We start from the raw sequence: 24946 nt of genomic DNA on the forward strand, positions 1-24946 counted from the left end.
TGCCCCTAGTGGGTCCATCGTGTCCAGGTAGGGTGAGCAGGACAGGGTCAGATTAAAGATAGAATTTGCATTTATATAGTGCCTTTTACAATCTCAGCACGTCCCAAATGTAGTACTTTTGAAGTGTAGTTGGTGTTGTAACATAGGAAACACAGCAGCCAATTTGTGCACAGCAGAATCCCACAACATAGACATGGCAAGCCGAATGGACTGCTCCTGTGCTATAACCATTCTATGCTTCTATGGTAAACAGCTATGTGATAAATGGCCAGATAATCTGTTTTAACGATTGTTGGTTAAGGAACAAATATTGGACAGGACACTGGGAAGAACTCCCCTGCTTTATTTATTTATTTATTTAGAGATACAGCACTGAAACAGGTCCTTCGGCCCACCAAGTCTGTGCCGACTATCAACCACCCACCTATACTAATTCTACACTAATCCCATATTTCTACCACATCCCCACCTGTCCCTATATTCCTCTACTACCTACCTATACTAGGGGCAATTTACCTATCAACCTGCAAGTCTTTGGCTGTGGGAGGAAACCGGAGCACCCGGCGGAAACCCACGCAAACACAGGGAGAACTTGCAAACTCCACACAGGCAGTACCCGGAATTGAACCCGGGTCACTGGAGCTGTGAGGCTGCGGTGCTAACCACTGCGCTACTGTGCTCTTTGAATAGTGCCGTGAGATCTTTTACCTGATCACCCACCTGAGAAGACAGTTTTGGTTGAACATCTTTTCTGAAAGACGGCACCTCCAACAGTGCAACAGTCCCTCAGTACTGCACTAGAATGTCAGCATGGTTGCATACTGAAGCCATGCCTTTCTAACTCAGCTGAGAGTGATATCCAATGAGCCACAGCTAACAGGTAAATTGGAGTGGTCTGCACCCAAGATGGAGGGGCAAATAAGCAGTTGCTGTGCATCTGCCCTGCTGTCTCATTTCTTTGTTGTAATAACTTGAACAATGGAACTTAAATAAATGGGAAAGTGTTGATATACCGTGTATAGATAGATTGGCAGGTTTATCTTCATTGGACACTGCAGCTTTGTGACCTGATCTCTTCTTTCATTTTTGAGGACCTGCTGCACTTGGAGGATCAGTTTAGTGATTTAAACCATGGAGCATCGCAAAGCACCATTGAGAGGTATACCTTCCTGCACAAGTATGAAAAGGTGAGTTTTTTTTTTTGCAGCTGACTTTTGCTCACGGCAATCTTCTCACTGCATCTCTTCAGGACTTTGAGAAATATTGATTGGAGCTGGTGGTTGTGCAAGTTAGTGAATTAGGAAGGAGGTGGTGAGTAGATGGTGGCTGTGTTTGCCCATGTGACCACAGTGTCTTGTCTGATTGCCTACCCCAAGTTGTGGTCTTAAACTCTTCCACATGTGGCACTGTTGAGATTAATGCCTTTGTTAGTCTGTACACTCAACTGATTTCATATTTCAGAGGACACTGGAGACCTGTGAGGAGGGGAAGGAGGCATCTGAGGTGGAGGAGAAATGCACAATCTGTCTATCACCATTAGAGGAAGGAGAGGATGTTAGGTGAGAAATCCCAGCAATCTCCCAGTTGTCACTGCATGTTCTCTAGACTTTCTTCTCTCATTGCTTCTAAAATGTTGGCAGTAATCCCAGCAGAATGCTCACAGACTTGCAGCATCACTGCCTTGCTCCAAAACTGCAAGCAGTGGATCTTGGACACAAATTCTCCTGCTCATTGCTGGAACCTTTTACTTCACTCAGATGCGTAGGCAATGATCCAAATGGGAAGGTGCTAGCACATTGTTAGGCAAGTGAGTGCCCCAAACCTCCGTGTATAAGGTTTGTCCTGGATTCACACAAATCACTGTGTTTCATACCAGGAAACTCTGTTAGTCACTTCCTCATAACTACATATTAGAACACTGACAACAAATAATGAAGAAACTGCAAGACCTAAAAGACTTGCACCCCCATTGGCTTTCTAGATACGTACCATGGTCAGGTCACTTGCTACTAATTGGTCTTTGAATCTTTCACAAGGCTGTTTTGTTTATTTTCACCATTCCACCAGCAAAGTGTATGGAGTTAGTTAGTTAGTTAGTTAGTTAGAGATACAGCACTGAAACAGGCCCTTCGGCCCACCAAGTCTGTGCCGACCATCAACCACCCATTTATACTAATCCTACACTAATTCCATATTCCTACCACATCCCCACCTGTCACTATATTAGGTTGCAGATCAGCTATGACCTCTTTGAATGGTGGGACAGTCTCGATGAATAAACAGCCTCCTCCTGTTCCTATGTTCCTATTCTTTTTTTCTGCTATTCCTATTCCACACCTGAAGGTTGGGACTTCTTGCTGGTTGGGATACGGTTCCACAGGTACTGATGTCCCATTCAGTACCTCACCTGAATGGTAATTTTTAACAGTCTATAAACTGTTCAGACATGGGAGGCATCACAATGGAGTCAGATCTTGCCCCGCCATGCACTTGTAAGTAATGGTCAATCGATGAGTGGGAACCCTGGCTCCAGTTTTACTCCACCCTACTGCAGCCCAGGGATACATTGTCACAGCAGACTGCTCATCAGTCCACAGAGCCATTGGGAGAGATGTGCCAAGTCATTTCTGATAACTTTTTACAAAGAGTAAACAGCACAGAAATAATGGGTCAATCACTCTGGCCAAGTCAATATTCATGCTCCACGTGAGTCTCCTCCCACCCTTCTTGCAGTTTCTTCACCATGTCTATGTTGACTGCTCCATTTCTGAAGTCTTATTTCTTTCTCATGCCCTGAGGTTGCTTGTCTGCCAACCTGGTGGTGTTACTCAATTAGACTTTCAGACTAGCTTCCATGGCCCCTTCAGCTGATGCCAGTGACCAGAGCATAAAAATTCCAACCTCAGGTCTTTGCCCTGCCAGCCAATTATCCTCTTACATTTCCTGCCAACCCTGACCTATTCCTAACCCAAGGAACTCCTGGAGGAAGCTGGAGGTTGAGAATGTTTCATTCTAGTAAGGGAGCAGTTTACATAAGGACATAGGCCCTTCAAGCCTGCTCTGCCATTCAAAATGATCATGGCTGACCTGCTACACCAACTCCACCTTCCTCACCATCTCCATATCCCTTGATTCCCTTAGTATCCAAAAGTCTGTTGATCTCTGTCTTGAATATACTCAGTAACTGAACATCTACATCTGTGATAGAGAATTCCAAAGATTCAGAAGCCTTTGAGTGAAGAAATTTCTCCTCGTCTCAGTCCTAAAAGGTTGACCCCTTAGACTGTGACCCCGAGTTCTTGATCCCCAGCCATGGGAAACATAATCCCAGCATCTACCTTGTCAAGCCCCTTAAGAATTTTATATGTTTCAATTAGATCAACTCTCATTCTTCTAAATTATAGGGATTAACAGCCTAGTCTACCCAATCCCCCTCATCCCAGGAACCAGTCTCGTGAACCCAATGGCACTCACTCTTAGGCAAGGAGACCAAAACTGTAGACTGTATTCCAGGTGTGGTTTCATTAATGCCCTATGTGATTGCTGTAAAACTTCTTTACTCTTATACTCCAATCCCTTTGCAGTAAAAGCTAACATACCATTTTCTTTCCTGATTGCTTGCTGTACCCGCATGTTAACTTTGTAATTTCTCTACAAGGACACCCAAGTCCCTTTGAATATCAACATTCCCAGTCTCTCACTGTTTAAAATTACTCTGTTTTCCTATTTTTCCTTCCAAAGTGAATAACTTCACCATTCCCCACATTATATTCTGTCATGGTCTTGCCCACTCACTTAATCTGTCTCTATCCCTTTGCAGCCTCTTTGTGTCCTCCTCACAACGTACTTTCCCATCTAACTTTGTGTTGTCAGTAAACTTGGATACGTTACATGCGGTTCCCTCATCTGAGTCATTGATACAGATTGTAAATAGCTGAGGCCCAAGTATTGACCCTTGCCGTACCCTGCTAATTACAGCCTGCCTCTCGAAAATAGCCACTTTATTCCAACTCTCTTTTTTGTTCATTAACCAAACATTAATCTGTGCTCATATGTTACTCCCAATCGCATGAGCCCTAATTTTGCAGAATTTTGTCTTGAGACACCTTATTGAATGCTTTTTGAAAATCGAAGTACACTACATCCACTAGTTCCCCCATAGCTACCCTGCTAGTACAACCTCAAAAAACTCCAACAGATTTGTCAAACGCTATTTCTTTTTCATAAATCCGTGTAGATACTGTCCAACCATATTATGATTTTCTAAGTGCCCTGTTACTAGGTCCCTAATAATAGATTGTAGCATTTTCCCTGCTACTGATGTCAGGCTAACTGGTCTATAGTTTTGTTTTCTCTCTACCTCCTTTCTTGAATAGCGGGATTACACTTGCTACCTTTCAATCTTTGGGAACTGTTTTAGAATCTAAGAAATTCTGGAAGATCAAAACCACTATCTCTGCAGCTACCTCTTTTAAAACCCTAGGACTTAGGTCATCAGGTCAGGGGATTTGTTAACTTTTAGTCCCATTAATTTCTCCAGTATTAACTTTTTTACTAATACCAAGTCCTTTTAAGTTGCTCTTTCTCACTAGACCCTTGGTTCTCCACTATTTCCAGAATGTATTTTGTGTCTTCTACTGTGAAGACAGATGCAAAGTACGTGTTTAATACAGACATACAAATTAGGAGCAGGACTAGGCCACTCGGCCCCTTGAGCCTGCTCCACCATTCAACAAAATCATGGCTAATCTGATAGTAACCTCGAATCCACATTCCCACCTACCACAATAATCTTTCACCCCCTTACTTATCAAGAATCTATCTACCTTTGTCTTAAAAATATTCAAGGGGTTGAATTTTACGCGCCCCAGCGGGTCAGATGGTGGCGTGGGGGCAGCGTAAAATTGAGTGGGAGGCTCCAGGAGGGCTACCCGCCCCACTCCCGCCTCCGGTCAACTTTACGGCGGTCGGGGGAAGGGGGGGGATCGGCCTGCCTGCCCGAGGCCAATCAAGCCCCTTAAGTGGCCACTTAACAGCCACTTAAGGGCCTGCGCCCACCTTCACGGGTATTTTACCCGTGGCAAGCGGGCGTGCTGGGGATGTGAAAGGCTGCCCAGTGATAATTGCTGGCCTTTCTGCGCCCCGGGGGCAGGGGGGTGCCATGGCAGTCAGGCACAGGGTGCCCGATTGAGGGCCGCCCCCACCTCCCAACCCACCCCCAGGATCCAAGACGCCTCCCCCCCCCCCCCCGCCCCCAAATGACCACTCCAGCCTCACCAGGGAAGGGCCAATCTCCCCGTTGAGGCATGCCCAACTTACCTGGACTCCAGGCTCCATTAGGTCAGCTGGGCTGTATTCCCAGCAGTGGCCACCATTCCTGGTGGCGCTGCTGGGACTAAGAACTGCCAGCCTGTTGATTGGCCGGCAGCTTACTGAGGCGGGACCGCTTCCCTTAGGCAGACCTTTATGTTGGTGGCCGAATTCCCGTCCGCCTAAGGTAAAATCCAGACCAAAGACTCTGCTTCCACCACGTTTTAAGGAAGAGAGTTCCAAAGACTAATGACCCTCTGAAAGAAAAAATTTCTCCTCGTCACTGTCTTAAACAGTGACCCTTAGTTCTAGATTCTCCCACAAGAGGAAACATCCTTTCCACATCCACCCTGTCAAGATCCCTCAGAATCTTATATGTTTCAATCAAGTCGCCTCTTACTGTTCTAAACTCCAGTGGAGAGACGCCTAGCCTGTGCAGCCTTTCCTCATAAGACAACCCGCTCATTCCAGATATTCGTCTAGTAAACCTACTCTGAACTGCTTCCAATGCATTTGCATCCTTCCTTAAATGTCTCTGCTATTTCCTTATTCCCCGTTATAATTTCTCTTGTCTCTGCCTCTAAGGGATCTGCTTTTACTTCCACTAATATCTTCCTATTTACATACCTATAAAAGCTTTTTACCATCTGCTTTTATTTTCATTCCTGTCTCTATTTCTTTATTATTTTCTTGGTTATCCTTTGCTAAGTTCTAACATCCTTCCAACCCTTAGGCATACTAAAATAAAAACAGAAAGTGCTGGAAATACTCAGCAGGTCTGGCAGCAACTGATGAAATGTCTCAGACCTGAAATGTTAAATCTGTTTCTCTCTCCACAGATGTTGCCAGGCCTGCTGAATATTTCCAGCACTTTCTGGTTTTATTTCAGATTTCCAGCAACCGCAGTTTTTTGTTTTTACCTCAGGCTTACTACTCTTTTTGCCAACATTATAAGGCTCTCTCTTTATTACTATCTTTAACTTCTCTTGGAAGTCTCTTGGATTGGACTACTTTTCCCATGGCATTTTTATTCCTTAAGGGATGTATATTTGTTCAAAATTATAAATTATTTCTTCAAATGTTGGCCATACTATTGTCATATCTCTTAATCTAATCTCCCAATCTTTCTTGGCCAACTCACTCTTCATACCCACCTAGTTTGCTTTGTTCAGATTTAAGACCCTAATTTCGGACTTGACTAAATCAATTTCGAACTCAATGTAAAATTCTATAATATTATGATCACTTTTTTTCCTAGAGGCTCCTTTACTACAAGGCTATTAATTAACCCTGTCGCATGGCCCAATATTAGGTCCAGAATAACCTGTTCTCTAGTTGGTTCCTCAACATACTGATCTAAAAAACTGTCTTGTGCACATTCCATAAACACATCCTCTACGCTGTTTTTGCAAATTTAGTTTGCCCAATCTATATGAAAATTAAAGTCCCCCATGTTTACTGTGTTATCCTTGTTAATGTGCCTCTAATTTCCTAATTTAGACTCTTCCCAAAACTACAAGGAAGCGTTTTCTGCCCCTTGTTGTTTCTTAGCTCCACCCATACTGATTCTACTTTTTGATTTTCTGAGCTAAGATCCCTTCCTTTCTGCTGTTTTTATCCCATCCTTTATTATCAAGACTACCACCCCCCTCCCTGACTTTTCCGTGTTGCTTATCTCTTCTAAAAGTTGGAACATTTACCTTCCAACCTTGGTCACTCTGCAACCACTACTTTCTATCTGTGCTGTTAATTCATCTAACTTATTGTGAATGCTTTGTGCATTTAGATTTATGGTGCCTTTAGCTTGAACTTTTTGCTAATTTTCCCTGATATCACCTTAATCTGTAATGCCCTTGTTAATAACCTTTGTTAAGCTCTTTATTCCTTTCTGAAACACTCTGCCTATTTTTACTCAAACTGCTACTCTGTTCTACAGCTTTGGCATTTCTCTTAGTGCCTACGAATTTACCCTTTCCTGAATCTTCCCACAAACCGCACCTGCATTATCTTAAAGCCCTGTCTACAGCCTTCGCTTTTTGACTCACCAGAACATTAACCTTAGGTCAGTTTAATTGGATCCCATCCCAGTGAAACAACTCCCTTTTCCAGTTCTGGCACTAGTGCCCTATGAAGCGAAGCCCCTCTCTCCAGCACAACTCTTTCAGCTACACATTTAATCATCTAATCTGTTTGTCTCTATGCTGATTTGCACATGACTTTACAATCCAGAAATTGCTACCTGTGAGGTTCTGCATTTTAATTCCAAGCCTAGATCCTCAAGCTTTTCCACCGTTCTTAGTTCTACCTATCTTGTTGGTTCTTACACGGACCACGACAACTGGATCCTCCCCTTCCCACTCCAAATTGGTCTCCAGTGTGAGGAGATGTCTTCAACCCTGGCATCTTCGGACCTTCGGAATTCCCAGTCACAGCTTCAGAGAACAGTATCTATCCCCCTGACTGTACTGTCCACTATCACTACCACATTCCTTTTCACTCCCCCACTTGAATCTCCTCCTGTACCAGGGTGATATAGTCAGTTTGCTTACCCATCCTGCAGACTTTGCTCTCATCCACACAGACAGCAAGAACCTCGCACCTCTTGGATAAGGGCAAAATCCGAGGCTCCTCCAGCACTGCACCTGGGGATTCCTTACCTACCTGATTCACAATCACACCTTCCTGTCCCTGACCACTAACCAGACCTGCACCACTACCTAACCTAAGGGGTGTGACTGCCTCCTGATCTCCGGTAACTCTCTCCTCCCTGATGCCCTACAATGTCTGCATGTCAAGCTCCACCTCAACAACTCTGAGCTGAAGATGCAGATACTTACTTGCAGATGTGATTGTCTGGATCACGGTGCTCTCCACAAACTCCCACATGCTGCACTTGCAGCACACCAACTGCACCATCATCCCTATATATCCTTGTTTTATTTAATGAATGAGTTAGGGACTTTTTTTTAAACTCCAGTTCCTGTTCTTTTGCTCTGCTCCTTATTTTTGTTAATCAGCTCTTTTATTTACTTCACTCTTATTGTTTATATCTGTATATCAGACTTTAATTCAGTGAAAAATTGGAATTCTTTAATGTTTGTATCCTCTATTTAGTTCATCTTATCCCCTAGATCAGTTTCATTAATTAAACACTAAACCTAATTAGATAATAAATTGTAGATTTGACTTAGTTATAAATAATCGCTTAGCTGTAGTTCCTTCGCTCCACCATTCCTCTGGTATCACTTTTTAAGATTTAGAATTTTTTCAGCATCTTTCCTGCATCAGAGTGGCCTCTGCTCCTATTGCGTTTTCTACTCTCTGCTCCGATTGCATTTTGTGTCCTCTGCTCTCTGCTGCTATTGCAGTTTCCGGCCTCTGCTCTCTGCTCCGATTGCATTTTGTGTCCTCTGCTCTCTGCTCCTATTGCATTTTCCAGCCTCTGCTCTCTGCTCCTATTGCATTTTGCGGCCTCTGCTCTCTGCTCCTATTGCATTTTGCGCCCTCAACTCTCTGCTATTGCATTTTCCGGCCTCTGCTCTCTGCTCCTATTGCATTTTCCGGCCTCTGCTCTCTGCTCCTATTGCATTTTCCGGCCTCTGCTCTCTGCTCCTATTGCATTTTCCGGCCTCTGCTCTCTGCTCCTATTGCATTTTGTGTCTTCTGTTCTCTGCTCCTATTGCATTTTCTGGCCTCTGCTCCCTGCTCCTATTGCATTTTCCGGCCTCTGCTCTCTGCTCCTATTGCATTTTCTGGCCTCTGCTCTCTGCTCCTATTGCATTTTCTGGCCTCTGCTCCCTGCTCCTATTGCATTTTCCGGCCTCTGCTCTCTGCTCCTATTGCATTTTCCGGCCTCTGCTCTCTGCTCCTATTGCATTTTCCGGCCTCTGCTCCCTGCTCCTATTGCATTTTCCGGCCTCTGCTCTCTGCTCCTATTGCGTTTTCTGGCCTTTGCTCTCTGCTCCTATTGCGTTTTCCGACCTCTGCTCTCTGCTCCTATTGCATTTTGTGTCCTCTACTCCCTGCTCCTATTGCATTTTCCGGCCTCTACTCCCTGCTCCTATTACATTTTCCGGCCTCTACTCTCGGCTCCTATTGCATTTTGTGTCCTCTGCTCTCTGCTGCTATTGCATTTTGTGTCCTCTGCTCTCTGCTCCTATTGCATTTTGTGTCCTCTGCTCTCTGCTCCTATTGCATTTTGTGTCCTCTGCTCTCTGCTCCTATTGCATTTTGTGTCCTCTGCTCTCTGCTCCTATTGCATTTTGTGTCCTCTGCTCTCTGCTCCTATTGCATTTTGTGTCCTCTGCTCTCTGCTCCTATTGCATTTTGTGTCCTCTGCTCTCTGCTCCTATTGCGTTTTGTGTCCTCTACTCTCTGTTCCTATTGCGTTTTCTGGCCTCTGCTCCTGTCACATTAATGCTCGCCTCCTGTTCCTCCTTCCAAATATTTTCATGCTGCAAATCCCAAGTCATTTTTTGACCTCAAATTCAATAGAAATCTGACTACCATGTAAAGCTTGCTTTTTGAGATGTAGAACCTGTACCTTGAATTGAATCTGTATGGTTAGTGATCTTTGTTAATATTTATGATCAAAATCTCCCAGTTTATCGATGGGGAATTAAGAACTTGTGAATTGTTTCAGCATCACTTAGACAATAATTTCTGAGGTACCCAGCCATCCATCACTCTTTGTTCTTCATTGCAGGCGTCTCCCTTGTATGCACCTCTTCCACCAGATTTGTGTGGACCAGTGGTTGGCCACCAGTAAGAAATGTCCAATTTGTCGAGTGGACATTGAAGCCCAGCTTCCTGTTGACACCTAACTGACCACAAAGAATGGAAGGTAAAATACTGCAATTGTTTAGTGTAAAATGTTCAGTTGGCAGAGCAAAGAACAGTACAGCACAGGAACAGGCCATTCAGCCGTCCAAGCCTGCGCCGATCTTGATGCCTGCCTAAACTAAAACCTTCTGCACTTCCGGGGTCCGTATCCCTCTATTCCCACCCTATTCATGTATTTGTCAAGATGCCTCTTAAACGTCTCTATGGTACCTGCTTCCACCACCTCCCCTGGCAACAAGTTCCAGGCACTCACCACCCTCTGTGTAAAGATCTTGCCTCGCACATCCCCTCTAAACTTTGCCCCTCTCACCTTAAACCTATGTAACTGACAGTAACTCACTCTTCCACCCTGGGAAAACGCTTCTGACTATCCACTCTGTCCATGCCACTTATAACTTTGCAAACCTCTGTCATGTCGCCCCTCCACCTCCGTTGTTCCAGTGAAAACAATCCGAGTTTATCCAACCTCTCCTCATAGCTAATGCCCTCCAGACCAGGCAACATCCTGGTAAACCTCTTCTGTACCCTCTCCAAAGCCTCCACGTCCTTCTGGTAGTGTGGCGACCAGAATTGCACGTAATATTCTAAGTGTGGCCTAACTGAAGTTCTGTACAGCTGCAGCATGACTTGCCAATTTTTATACACTATGCCCCGACCGATGAAGGCAAGCATGCCATATGCCTTCTTGACTACCTTATCCACCTGCGTTGCCACTTTGTGACCTGTGGACCTGTACGCCCAGATCTCTCTGCCTGTCAATACTCCTAAGGGTTCTGCCATTTACTGTATACTTCCCACCTGCATTAGACCTTCCAAAATGCATTACCTCACATTTGTCCGAATTAAACTCCATCTGCCATTTCTCCGCCCAAGTCTCCAACCGATCTATATCCTGCTGTATCCTCTGACAATCCTCATCACTGTTCGCAACTCCACCAACCTATGTGTCGTCCGCAAACTTACTAATCTGACCGGCTACATTTTCCTCCAAATCATTTATATATACTACAAACAGTAAAGGTCCCAGCACTGATCCCTGCGGAACACCACTAGTCACATCCCTCCATTCAGAAAAGCACCCTTCCACTGCTACCCTCTGTCTTCTATGAGGGAGCCAGTTCTGTATCCATCTTGCCAGCTCTCTCTGATCCCATGTGACTTCACCTTTTGTATCAGTCTGCCATGAGGGACCTTGTCAAAGGCTTTACTGAAGTCCATATAGATAACATCCACTGCCCTTCCTTCATCAATCATCTTTGTCACTTCCTCAAAAAACTCAATCAAATTGATGAGACACAACCTCCCCTTCACAAAACCATGCTGCCTCTCGCTAATAAGTCCATTTGTTTCCAAATGGGAGTAAATCCTGTCCCGAAGAATCCTCTCTAATAATTTCCCTACCACTGACAGGCTCACTGGCCTATAATTTCCTGGATTATCCTTGCTCACCTTCTTAAACAAAGGAACAACATTGGCTATTCTCCAGTCCTCTGGGAGCTCACCTGTAGCCAATGAGGATACAAAGATTTCTGTCAAGGCCCCAGCAATTTCTTCCCTTGCCTCCCTCAGTATTCTGGGGTAGATCCCATCATACCCTGGGGACTTATCTACCTTAATGCTTTGCAAGACACCCAACACCACCACCTTTTTGATAATGAGATGACTGAGACTATCTACACTCACTTCCCTAGGCTCATCATCCACCAAGTCCTTCTCCTTGGTGAATACTGATGCAAAGTACTCATTTAGTACCTCGCCCATTTCCTCTTGCTCCACACATAGATTTCCTTCTCTGCTAGAAGGGGACATGAAAAAGTCTTGGCGGGTAGGATTAAGGAAAATCCCACGGCGTTCTACACTTATGTGAGGAACAAGAGGATGGCCAGAGTGAGGGTAGGACCGATCAGGGATAGTGGAGGGAACTTGTGCCTCGAGTCGGAGGAGGTAGGGGAGGTCCTAAATGAATACTTTGCTTCAGTATTCACTAGTGAGAGGGACCTGGTCGTTTGTGAGGACAGCGTGAAACAGGCTGATGTGCTCGAACAGGTTGATGTTAAGAGGGAGGATGTGCTGGAAATTTTGAAAGACATGAGGACAGATAAGTCCCCGGGGCCAGACGGGATATACCCAAGGACATTACGGGAAGCGAGGGAAGAGATTGCTGTGCCTTTGGTGATGATCTTTGCGTCCTCACTGTCCACTGGAGTAGTACCAGATGATTGGAGGGTGGCAAATGTTATTCCCTTGTTCAAGAAAGGGAATAGGGATAACCCTGGGAATTATAGACCAGTCAGTCTTATGTCGGTAGTGGTCAAATTATTGGACAGGATTCTGAGAGACAGGGTTTATGATTATTTGGAAAAGCATAGTTTGATTAGAGACAGTCAGCATGGCTTTGTGAGGGGCAGGTCATGCCTCACAAGCCTTATTGAATTCTTTGAAGATGTGACAAAACACGATGAAGGAAGAGCAGTGGATGTGGTGTATATGGATTTTAGCAAGGCGTTTGATAAGGTTCCCCATGGTAGGCTCATTCAGAAAGTAAGGAGGCATGGGATACAGGGAAAGTTGGCTGTCTGGATACAGAATTGGCTGGCCCATAGAAGACAGAGGGTGGTAGTAGATGGAAAGTATTCAGCCTGGAGCTCGGTGACCAGTGGTGTTCCACAGGGATCTGTTCTGGGACCTCTGCTCTTTGTGATTTTTATAAATGACTTGGATGAGGAAGTGGAAGGCTGGGTAAGCAAGTTTGCCGATGACACGAAGGTTGCTGGAGTTGTGGATAGTGTGGAAGGCTGTTGTAGGTTGCAACGGGACATTGACAGGATGCAGAGCTGGGCTGAGAAGTGGCAGATGGAGTTCAACCTGGAAAAGTGTGAAGTGATTCATTTTGGAAGGTCGAATTTGAATGCAGAATCCAGGCTTAAAGACAGGATTCTTGGCAGTGTGGCGGAACAGAGGGATCTTGGGGTCCATGTCCATAGATCGCTCAAAGTTGCCACTCAAGTTGATAGGGTTGTTAAGAAAGTGTATGGTGTGTTGGCTTTCATTAACAGGGGGATTGAGTTTAAGAGCAGCGAGGTTATGCTGCAGCTCTATAAAGCTCTGGTTAGACCACACTTGGAATATTGTGTTCAGTTCTGGTCGCCTCATTATAGGAAGGATGTGGAAGCTTTAGAGAGGGTGCAGAGGAGATTTACCAGGATGCTCACTGGACTGGAGGGCATGTCTTACGAAGAAAGGTTGAGGGAGCTAGGGCTTTTCTCATTGGAGCGTAGAAGGATGAGAGGTGACTTGATATAGGGGTACAAGATGATGAGAGGCATAGATAGAGTGGATAGCCAGAGACTTTTTCCTAGGGTGGAAAGGGCTATCACCAGGGGGCATAATTTTAAGGTGATTAGACGAAAGTTTTGGGGAGATGTCAGAGGTAGGTTCTTTACACGGAGAGTGGTGGGTGCGTGGAATGCACTGCCAGCGGTGGTAGTAGAAGCAGATACATTAGGGACATTTAAGCAACTCTTGGATAGGTACATGGATGATAGAAGTATGAAGGGTATGTAGGTAGTTTGATCCTAGAGTAGGTTAAAGGTTTGGCACAACATTGTGGGCTGAAGGGCCTGTACTGTGCTGTATTGTTCTATGTTCTGTCCTTGAGTGGGCCAACCCTTTCCCTGGTTACCCTCTTGCTCTTTATATACGTATAAAAAGCCTTGGGATTTTCCTTAATCCTGTTTGCCAATGACTTCTCATAACCCCTTTTAGCCCTCCTGACTCCTTGCTTAAGTTCCTTCCTACTGTCTTTATATTCCTCAAGGGATTCGTCTGTTCCTAGCCTTCCAGCCCTTACGAATGCTTCCTTTTTCTTTTTGACGAGGCTCACAATATCCCGCGTTATCCAAGGTTCCCGAAACTTGCCAAACTTCTCCTTCCTCACAGGAACATGATGGTCCTGGATTCTAATCAACTGATATTTGAAAGACTCCCACATGTCAGATGTTGATTTACCCTCAAACAGCCGCCTCCAATCTAAATTCTTCAGTTCCTGCCTAATATTGTTATAATTAGCCTTCCCCCAATTTAGCACCTTCACCCGAGGACTACTGTTATCCTTATCCACAAGTACCTTAAAACTTATGGAATTATGGTCACTGTTCCCGAAATGCTCCCCTACTGAAACTTCGACCACCTGGCCGGGCTCATTCCCCAATACCAGGTCCAGTACGGCCCCATCCCTAGTTGGCCTATCTACATATTGTTTCAAGAAGCCCTCCTGGATGCTTCTTACAAATTCTGCCCCATCCAAGCCCCTAGCACTAAGTGAGTCCCAGTCAATATAGGGGAAGTTAAAATCACCCACCACTACAACCCTGTTACCTTTACATCTTTCCAAAATCTGTCTACATATCTGCTCCCCTACCTCCCGCTGGCTGTTGGGAGGCCTGTAGTAAACCCCCAACATCGTGACTGCACCCTTCCTATTCCTGAGCTCCACCCATATTGCCTCACTGCATGACCCCTCCAAGGTGTCCTCCCGCAGTACATCTGTGATATTCTCCTTAACCAGTAATGCAACTCCCCCACCCCTTTTACATCCCCCTCTATCCCGCCTGAAGCTTCTAAATTCTGAAGGAGCAGAAACACAACAGAGAAAGTAAAAGTATAGACTGGCAGGGCGGGAGGGGAGTGAGTGGGGTGGTGGGGGGGGGGGGGGATTGACGGGGCTGAGTGAGGGAGTGTGGGGTCTTTCGGGTCGTGCTCTTAGTTGTTCAGGGAATACATCGGATTACATGGGATATATAGCACAGAAACAGGCCATTCGGCCCAACCAGTCTATGCAAGTATTTATGCTCCACTTGAGCCTCCTATCTTTCTTCATCTAAATCTATCATCATACGCCTCTATTCCCTTCTTCCTCATATACCTGTCTAGCCTCCCCTTAAATGCATCTATACTATTCACTTTAACCACTCTCTGTGGTCACGAGTTCCACATTCGCACCACTCTGTGGGCTGAATTTTATGGGCGCACTGCAAATTGTGGCAGGGGCTCATTTAAATGGAAGGCACAGAGCGGCCGCCCCCGATGACGCAGAGGAGGCAGCTGCTCAATACCCGGCAATGGCATCGGTGCCACCATGCGTGCGTCAGCGCCATTTTTAAAGGGCTGTAAGCTCTTAATGACAATTTTAATTTTTAAAGTAACCATTATCTTTAATTTATATAAAAACACTAAAGTGCAGGTCAAAACCCCTCTTCCAGCCCCCCAATCATAAACCAATAAATTTATTTCCCTCTACCTCCGAGAAACCATTTTTCCCGGGCCCAAGCTTTCACCCCCAAGCTTTATGATCTTTCAACCCCTTCCAACTAACCCCCAGCCACTGGAGTAAGTTTACTCTGTTCCCTCTCCACGACTTAAAAATTAAACTCCTCCCCCCCCCCCCCCCACCACCAGTGTCTCACCTTGAATCTCCAAACGGGGATCGGAACACGTGGGACTTGTGGCCAGAATATCAGCTTGGGACGGCTGCATCGATTTAGCAATGCAAATGAAGGCCCCGCCGCTTGGTGGGGGGTTGGGGGAGGGGGGGGGTGGGGGAGTGGTTGCTGCACCGAGGCCTTGCCACCGCCGGTAAACTGCAGCGAGGCCTTCTCGGCGTTGGGGGTCGTGGCGGGCCTCTCCTGGAAGAATTTTCCGGGCCCTCCCACCATGACCCCCGACGCCGGAGAGCTCATAAAATTCAGCCCTGTGTGTAAAGAAGTTTCTTCTGAATTCCCTATTGGATCCCTTGGTAATTATCTTATATTGATGGCCTCTAGTTATGCTCTTCCCACAAGTGGAAATATTCTCTCTATAGCCACTCTATCAAAACCTTTCATCATTTTAAAGACCTCTATAAGGTCACCCTTCAGCCTTTTTCAAGAAAAAAAAGAGACCCAGCCTGTCCATCCATTCCTGATATGTATACCCATGTATTTCTGGTATCATCCTCGTAAATCTTCTCTGCACCCTATATCCTTTCTATAATATTATGACCCGAACTACACGCAGTACTCTAAATGTGGTCTCACCAAAGTTCAATGCAGGTTTAGCAGAGCCTCCTTACTTTTCAATTCTCTTCATTCATCATCTTCATTTAAATTGTTCATCCACTGTAAGATGCAGCTCTCCTCATCCCTTTTCCTTTTATCTCTATCCCTTGCTTTTCTCACCCATGTAGTTCCCAGGTATGATATTATGTCACCTCTCCAGCTTCCTCTCTGTCTGCTCCTCCTTTTTCCCGTTCTTGGCTGCCACTCCATTAACTTTTTTTGTCTGCCTGTTTTCAATTCTATCCCTCTAGAAATAAAGCCCTTATGCTTGATTTGCTTTTTTGATGGCCTAGCTAACCCACGGTGCAATTTGGTTAGTGATCCCTTTGTTCTTCTACCCACCTGGACTTGCACCTTCCAAGTAATAAGTGACCTCCCTATCCTTCCTACCAAAATTATTTATCCATGTTGAGCTTCATTTGCCAACTATTTGCACATTGTGCAAGTTTATTAATGCCCTCCTGTAATTTGTTGCAGTCCTCCTTAGTATTAACTGTCCCCCCCCCCCCCACAAATTTGGTGTCATCCGCAAATTTAGAAATTGTGTTTTTGATTCCAAAGTCCAAACCATGAATGTAAAATGTGAACAGCAGTGGTCCCAGCACTGATCCTTGTGGAACACCACTTCCTACATCTGCCATTCTGAATAACTACCCTTTACTCCCACTGTACGCTTTGTGTCTTGAAGCCAGCTAGCAATCCATTCTGCCACTTTTCCCCTGACTGTGCATTCTCTGACCTTATTCATTAGTCTATTATGGGGCACCTTTTTGAAGGCTTTTTAAAAATCCAGATAGATTACATCTACTGCATTACCATTGCCTACTCTCTCTGTAACCTCCTCAAAAAATTCAATAAAGTTGGTCAAGCAAGATTTTCCCTTTGGAAATCCATCCTGATTCATTATAATATTTTTTGTTTCTAGATGTTCTTCTATTCTCCTTTTATATTGATTCCATTATTTTTCCTACCACCGATATCAAGCTGACTGGTCTGTAATTGCTTGGGCATGTTCTGTTTCCCTTCTTAAATATAGGAATTACAGCGTGTGAGCGATAGGCCAAATAATTATAGGCTGGTCAGTCTGACCTCGGTGGTGGGTAAATTGTTAGAACCTATTCTGAGGGACAGGATAAACTGCCACTTAGGAAGGCACAGATTAATCGGGGATAGTCAGCATGGATTTGTTAAGCGAAGGTCATGCCTTGCTAACTTAATTGAGTTTTCTGAGGAAATAACAAGAAGGGTTGATGAGGGTAGTGCAATGGATGTGGTCTACATGGATTTTAGTAAGGCATTTGACCAGGTCCCGTATGGCAGACTGGTCAGTAAAATGAAAGCCCATGGGATACAGGGGAATCGAGCAGGTTGGATCCAGAATTGGCTCAGTGACAGGAAACAAAGGGTAGTAGTCGATGGATGTTTTTGTGAAAGGAAAGCTGTTTCCAGTGGCGTTCCACATGGCTCAGTGTTGGGTCCTTTGCTGTTTGTGGTATATATTAATGATTTGGATTTAAATGTGGGAGGCATGATTGGAAACTTGCAGATGACACAAACATTGGCCATGTAGTTGATAGTGAAGAGGATAGCTGTAGACTCCAGAATTATATCAATGGTTTGGTTGATTGGGCGTTAGTGACAAATGGAATTCAATCTAGATAAGTGTGAGGTAATGCATTTGGGGAAGACAAATAAAGCAAGGGAATACACAATAAACGGGAGTATATTGAGAGGAGCAGAAGAAGTGCATGTCCACAGGTCTCTGAAGGTGGCAGGACAGGTAGATAGAGTGGTGAAGAAGGAATGCTTTCCTTTATTGGCCGAGGTATAGAATACAAAAGCAGGGAAGTAATGCTGGAACTGTATAAAACGCTGGGGTATTGCTTACAGTTCTGGTCACCACATTACAGAAAGGACATAATTGCTCTGGAGAGAGTACAGAGGAGATTTACAAGAATGTTGCCGGGGCTCAAAAGTTGCAGCTATGAGGAAAGATTGGATAGGCCAGGGTTGTTTTCCTTAGAACAGAGGAGGCAGAGGGGTGACTTAATTGAGGTGTACAAAATTATGAGGGGCTGAGATAGAGTAGACAGGAAGGACCTGTTTCCCGTGGCAGAGAGGTCAATTACCAAGAGGCACAGATTTAAGGTGATTGGTAGAAGGATTAGAGGGGACATGAGGAAAAACCTTTTCACCCAGAGGGTGGTGGGTGTCTGGAATTCACTGTCAGGAATGGTGAGCTATGGACCAGGTGCTGGAAGGTGGGATTAGATTGGGCAGCTAGTTTTTTTTAGTCGGCGCAGACACAATGGGCTGAATGGCCTCCTTCTGTGCCATAACTTTTCTATGATTCTATGATATTTTATATCCGGCAATGTTTAATTCTCAGTCCTGATTTTTCTGTAGCCATGTCTCCGTAATCCATACTATGTCTGGTTCCTCCCAACACAGGATTTCCTCCAGCTCCCCTGTTTTATTGCAATGTGTGCCCTGCGGGACAGACATTTTAATCAATTTGAATTAAGATTTCCTTTCGCTTTATGTTTAATCGTTTTTTAGGCTCCTGTTCTCTCACTCAATTTATTCTCTTGCCATCAGTGTCCTCCCTTAATTTATTCTTTCCTGTGTTCTCCTTTCCTGTCTTGTTACATTTCGGCTGCTTACTTTTCTTGGAGATCCCTCACCCCTTCCCCCATCTTACTAATTTTAAGCCTTTGCCACCTCCCTATTTACCCTTTCTGCTAGGACATGTGTCCCATCCCGGTTTAGGTGAAGCCCATCCCATCGGTACAGCTCCTTCCTGTCCCAGAACTGGTCTCTGTGTCCCATGAAAAAGAACCCCTCTTTCCCACACCAGCCTTTTAGCCATGTGTTAACTCTCCAATTTGCATGTGGCTCAGGCAGTAAACCAGAGATCAATACCCTTGAGGTCTTGCTTTTAATTTAGAGCCTAACTGCTGATACTCTTTCAGCAGGAACACGACAACTGGATTCACCCACTCCCTTTCCAAGTTCCTCTCCAGCTGCCATGAGATATCCCTTTACTCTGGCACTGGGTAGGCAACACATCCTTCGGGATTCTCGTTCTTGGCTGCAGGGAACACTGTCTATCCCCCTAATTATAGAGTCCTCTAACTAACACATTTCTATTCTGCTCTTCCCCTGCCGCCAGACAGCCTTCTAAGCCGCGGTGCCTTTGTCTGTATTGTGGCTGTCCCCCTTGCAGTCTTTCTGCTTGTCCTCACTGGTAGTGAGTGCATCACACCTGTTGGACAGGCCCAGTGTCTGCGGGACCTCCTTCTCGACCCTGCTAAATTCCCACTGCCCGGCTCTCCTATCAGTCACACTCTCCTTTTCCTGAACCTGTGTTTTCCTCTGGGGTGTGACTGTATTCTGGATAAAACTGTCCAGAAATTGCTCCCCATGCCTTATGTGTCAGAGTCTCTCCAACTCACACTACAGCTCAATGACTCTGAGCTAGCGAGATTGAAGATGGAAAGATCTCCTGCAGACATGTTTTCTCGGGACAGTCTCTCCTTCCACAAGCTTCTACGTTCTACAGCAGACACAATTTGCTCTGCCATATCTTAATGAGTTCAGACGGTTGCTATCCTGCCATTTAAACCTCATCCAGATACATTTTTTTCTTTACTTGTTCCATTACCACTCCCCTTGGCTTTATACCATGAAACCTTTTGTCATTTAATCCCTCCTGCCCTCCAACCTATCATAGACTTCCACTTGCTGCATAAAAAAACTTCTTCCTCACTTCCCCCTACTTCGTTTACCTAAAATCTGTGTCCCCTAGTCCTTGTACCATCAGCTACTAGGAACAGTTTTTCTTTGTCTACCTTATCCAAACCTGTCAGAATCTTGTACACCTCTATCAGATCTCCCCTCAATCTCCTTTGCTCCAAGGAGAACAACCCCAACTTCTCCAAATTAACCTTGTAGCTAACATCCTCCATGCCTGGAACCATTCTGGTAAACCTCCTCTGCACCCTCTCAAGGACCTTCACATCCTTCCTAAAGTGTGGTGATCAGAAGTGGACACAATACTGTAGTTGGGGTCTAAGCAGAGCTTTATACAGGTTCAGCATAACCTCCCTGCTTTTGTACTCAATACCTCTATTTATGAAGCCCAAGATATATGCTTTGCTAACGATTGTCTCAATGTGTCCTGCCATCTTTAAAGATCTATGTACATGAACCCTCAGGTCCTTCTGTCCCTGTACGCTCTTTAGAATTGTACCATTGCCTCCCCTATCACTTTTGTCAAAATGCAACACCTCACATTTCTCTATTAAATTCCACCTGCCGCTTGTCTGCCCATTCTGCTAGCTTATCTATGTCCTGTTGCAGTTGATTGGTATCTCACTGTCTGCCACACCTCCAAGTTTGGTACCATTGGCAAATTTTGAAATTTTACTCTGTATTCCAATATCCAAGTCATTTATGTATATCAAAAAAGCAGTGATCCTAGCACTGAACCTTGGGGGACACCACTATCTACCATGCTCCAGTCTGAAAAACAGCCATTTACCATGACTCACTGTTTTCTGTCCTTAAGCCAATTTTTTTTATCCAAGTTGACACTGACCTTCCTATTTTGTTAAACAGCCTTTTATATGCTACTTTGTCAAACGCTTTCTTAAAATTCATAGACAATATCCATTACTTTCCCCCCTTCAACCTTCTCTGTTATTCCATCAAAAAAATCAATTAGATTAGTCAAGCACGATCTGCCTTTTACAAATCCACGCTTGCCCTCCCTAATTAACTCAAACCTCTCCAAGTGCTTGTTGCTTTTTTCCCTGATTATTATTTCTAAAACCTTACCCACCACAGATGTTAAACTGACTGGCCTGTAGTTATTAGGAATGACCTTTTGCCCTTTCTTGAATAAGGGTGTCACATTTGCCACTCTCCAATCTTTTGGCACCTCCCCTCTATCTAGGGAAGATTGAAAGATTACAGCAAGCCCTTCCTCTATCTTCACTCTCAATTGCCTTAGCAACCGGGGATGCAAGCCAGGCGAGTTATCCACTCTAAGCATAGGCAGCCTTTCCAGTACATCCGCCTATCAATTTTCATCTCATCCATTACCTCTACTATCTCTGCCTCCACCGATATTTTGTCAGCGTCCTCCTCAGTGAACACCAATACAAAGTACTCATTAAATATTTTAGCCTTGCCCTGTGCCTCTGAGCTTATATTACCCTCCATCTCTTACTACCTGCTTACTATTTACATGTTGGTAGAAGATTTTCCCTTTTATGTTAACTGCCATTCTATTCTTATATTCTCTCTTTGCCAGTCTTATTTTCCTCCTCATTTCCCGTTCCAACTTTCTGTATTTGGTTCTCACTTGAAGAATTCAGCTGACATACGTCATACACCCTCTTTTTTGTTTCATCATATTCTCTATCTCTCTCCTCATCCAAGGGGGCCTGGCTTTGATTCCCCGACCTTTCGCCCTTGTTGAAATGTACCTAGCCTGTACCTGAAACATCTCCTCCTTAAAGATCACCCATTGTTCTATTACAGTTTTTTCTGTGAATCTTTGGTTCAATTTTACCCTGGCTAGATCCCCTCTCGTCCCATTGAAGTTAGGCCTCTTTCAATTTAGAAGTTTTAATTTAGGTTGTTCCTTGCTCTTCATTGCTAATCTAAACCTTATGATGCAATGATCACTTGAGCACATGATGCCACAGGACAATCAATAATCCAACAACCATGGGGAATTCTGTAGTTTGATGGCCCTCGCTGCCATCTGTGTGGGGACATCGGAACTGGAGGAAGCCATTCAGTCCCTCAAGTCTGTTCCTCAATTCACTTAGGTCATAACTGATCTGTTTTTAACTACATTTACCCACTTTGGTTCTGTAACTCTTAATACACTTACCCAGCAAAAATCTATCAATCTCAGTTATGAAATTTTTGATTGACCCCCACCTCAACAGCTTTTTTGCAGAGTTCCAGATTCCCACTACCCTTTGTGTGACACCACCCCTCAATGACCTAACTCTAAATTTAAGCTTATGCACCCTTGTTGTGGACTTCATGCCTCCTCCCAACCAGCCCCCCCCCTCCCCCACAACCCAAAGGAAATAATTTCTCTCTCTACCCTATCAACTCCTTCAATCAACTTAAACATCTCAATTAAATCACCCCTTAAACTTCCATACTTGAGAGAATACAAACCTGGTCCATGCAACCTGTCCTCATAATTTAACCCTTTTAGCCAAGGTATTAGAATTAGAATTAGAATATTACAGCGCAGTACAGGCCCTTCGGCCCTCGATGTTGCGCCGATCATCTGACCTACACTATTCCATTTACATCCATATGTCTATCCAATGACCACTTAAATGCCCTTAAAGTTGGCGAGTCTACTACTGTTGCAGGCAGGGCGTTCCACGCCCCTACTACTCTCTGCGTAAAGAAACTACCTCTGACATCTGTCCTATATCTTTCACCCCTCAACTTAAAGCTATGTCCCCTCGTGTTTGCCATCCTCATCCGAGGAAAAAGACTTTCACTATCCACCCTATCTAACCCTCTGATTATCTTGTATGTCTCTATTAAGTCACCTCTCCTCCTCCTTCTCTCTAACGAAAACAACCCCAAGTCCCTCAGCCTTTCCTCGTAAGACCTTCCTTCCATACCAGGCAACATCCTAGTAAATCTCCTCTGCACCCTTTCCAAAGCTTCGACATCCTTCCTATAATGCGGTGACCAGAACTGCACGCAATACTCCAGGTGCGGCCTCACCAGAGTTTTGTACAGCTGCATCATGACCCCGTGGCTCTGAAACTCGATCCCCCTACTAATAAAGGCTAACACACCATATGCCTTCTTAACAGCCCTATTAACCTGGGTAGCAACTTTCAGGGATTTATGTACCTGGATACCAAGATCTCTCTGCTCATCTACACTACCAAGAATCTTCCCATTAGCCCAGTACTCTGCATTGCTGTTACTCCTTCCAAAGTGAATCACCTCACACTTCTCCGCATTAAACTCCATTTGCCATCTCTCAGCCCAGCTCTGCAGCCTATCTATGTCCCTCTGTACCCTACAACACCCTTCGACACTATCCACAACTCCACCGACCTTCGTGTCATCCGCAAATTTACTAACCCACCCTTCTACACCCTCATCCAGGTCGTTTATAAAAATGACAAACAGCAGTGGCCCCAAAACAGAACCTTGCGGTACACCACTAGTAACTAAACTCCAGGATGAACATTTGCCATCAACCACCACCCTCTGTCTTCTTTCAGCTAGCCAATTTCTGATCCAAAGCTCTAAATCACCTTCAACCCCATACTTCCGTATTTTCTGCAATAGCCTACCGTGGGGAACCTTATCAAACGCCTTACTGAAATCCATATACACCACATCCATGGCTTTGCCCTCATCCACCTGTTTGGTCACCTTCTCGAAAAACTCAATAAGGTTTGTGAGGCACGACCTACCTTTCACAAAACCGTGCTGACTATCGCAAATGAACTTATTCTTTTCAAGATGATTATAAATCCTGTCTCTTATAACCTTTTCCAACATTTTACCCACAACCGAAGTAAGGCTCACAGGTCTATAATTACCAGGGCTGTCTCTACTCCCCTTCTTGAACAAGGGGACAACATTTGCTATCCTCCAGTCCTCCGGCACTACTCCTGTCGACAATGACGACTTAAAGATCAACAACAACGGCTCTGCAATCTCCTCCCTGGCTTCCCAGAGAATCCTAGGATAAATCCCATCTGGCCCAGGGGACTTATCTATTTTCACTCTTTCCAAAATTGCTAACACCTCCTCCTTGTGAACCTCAATCCCATCTAGCCTAGTAGTCTGTATCTCAGTATTCTCCTCGACAACATTTTCTTTCTCTACTGTAAATACTGACGAAAAATATTCATTTAACGCTTCCCCTATCTCCTCTGATTCCACACACAACTTCCCACTACTATCCTTGATTGGCCCTGTTCTAACTCTTATCATTCGTTTATTCCTGATATACCTATAGAAAGCCTTAGGGTTTTCTTTGATCCTATCCGCCAATGACTTCTCGTGTCCTCTCCTTGCTCTTCTTAGCCCTCCCTTTAGATCCTTCCTGGCTAGCTTGTAACTCTCAAGCGCCCTAACTGAGCCTTCACGTCTCATCCTAACATAAGCCGCCCTCTTCCTCTTGACAAGCGCTTCAACTTCTTGAGTAAACCACGGCTCCCTCGCTCGACAACTTCCGCCCTGCCTGACAGGTACATACTTATCAAGGACACGCATTAGCTGCTCCTTGAATAAGCTCCACATTTCGTTTGTGCCCATCCCCTGCAGTTTCCTTCCCCATCCTACACATCCTAAATCTTGCCTAATCGCGTTTGGTGAATCTGTGCTGCATCCCCTCCAAAGCCAATATATCCTTCCTAAAGTGAAATGCCCAGATCTAAAAACAGTACTCTAAATGGAGTTTAATCAGAGCTTTATGTAACAACATAACTTTCATCCCTTTCTTTCCAGCCCTTGTGAGATAAAGGTCAGCATTCCATTAGCTGTTGTTACTATTTTTTGTACCTGTCAAATGGTATAAATTAAGCCACATTTACAGTGGGCATTGGTGACATGTCTGGTAGAGGAGAGTGCACAGCACATTCCACAAACTGGTTCATCTAGCGTTAATGCACTTATGGTTACTT

The 24946-nt window shown here is 44.8% G+C and overlaps 1 protein-coding gene across 4 annotated transcripts in view; it reads left to right on the top strand.

Annotated features, from left to right (window-relative positions):
* The window catches only part of LOC137351822 (E3 ubiquitin-protein ligase arkadia-C-like), a 109485-nt gene that overhangs the window by 80171 nt on the left and 4368 nt on the right, over positions 1 to 24946 (top strand). For all 4 annotated transcript variants that reach the window (XM_068016698.1, XM_068016695.1, XM_068016696.1 and 1 more), the window contains exons 12-14: positions 1092 to 1187; positions 1462 to 1559; positions 10016 to 10153. In XM_068016698.1, coding sequence (XP_067872799.1) covers positions 1092 to 1187; positions 1462 to 1559; positions 10016 to 10133 — 312 coding nt within the window. In that variant the 3' untranslated portion in view covers positions 10134 to 10153. The remainder of the gene's footprint in view (positions 1 to 1091; positions 1188 to 1461; positions 1560 to 10015; positions 10154 to 24946) is intronic.

This window comes from Heterodontus francisci, chromosome 36 (genome assembly GCF_036365525.1).
Source record: "Heterodontus francisci isolate sHetFra1 chromosome 36, sHetFra1.hap1, whole genome shotgun sequence".
Taxonomy (NCBI): domain Eukaryota; kingdom Metazoa; phylum Chordata; class Chondrichthyes; order Heterodontiformes; family Heterodontidae; genus Heterodontus; species Heterodontus francisci.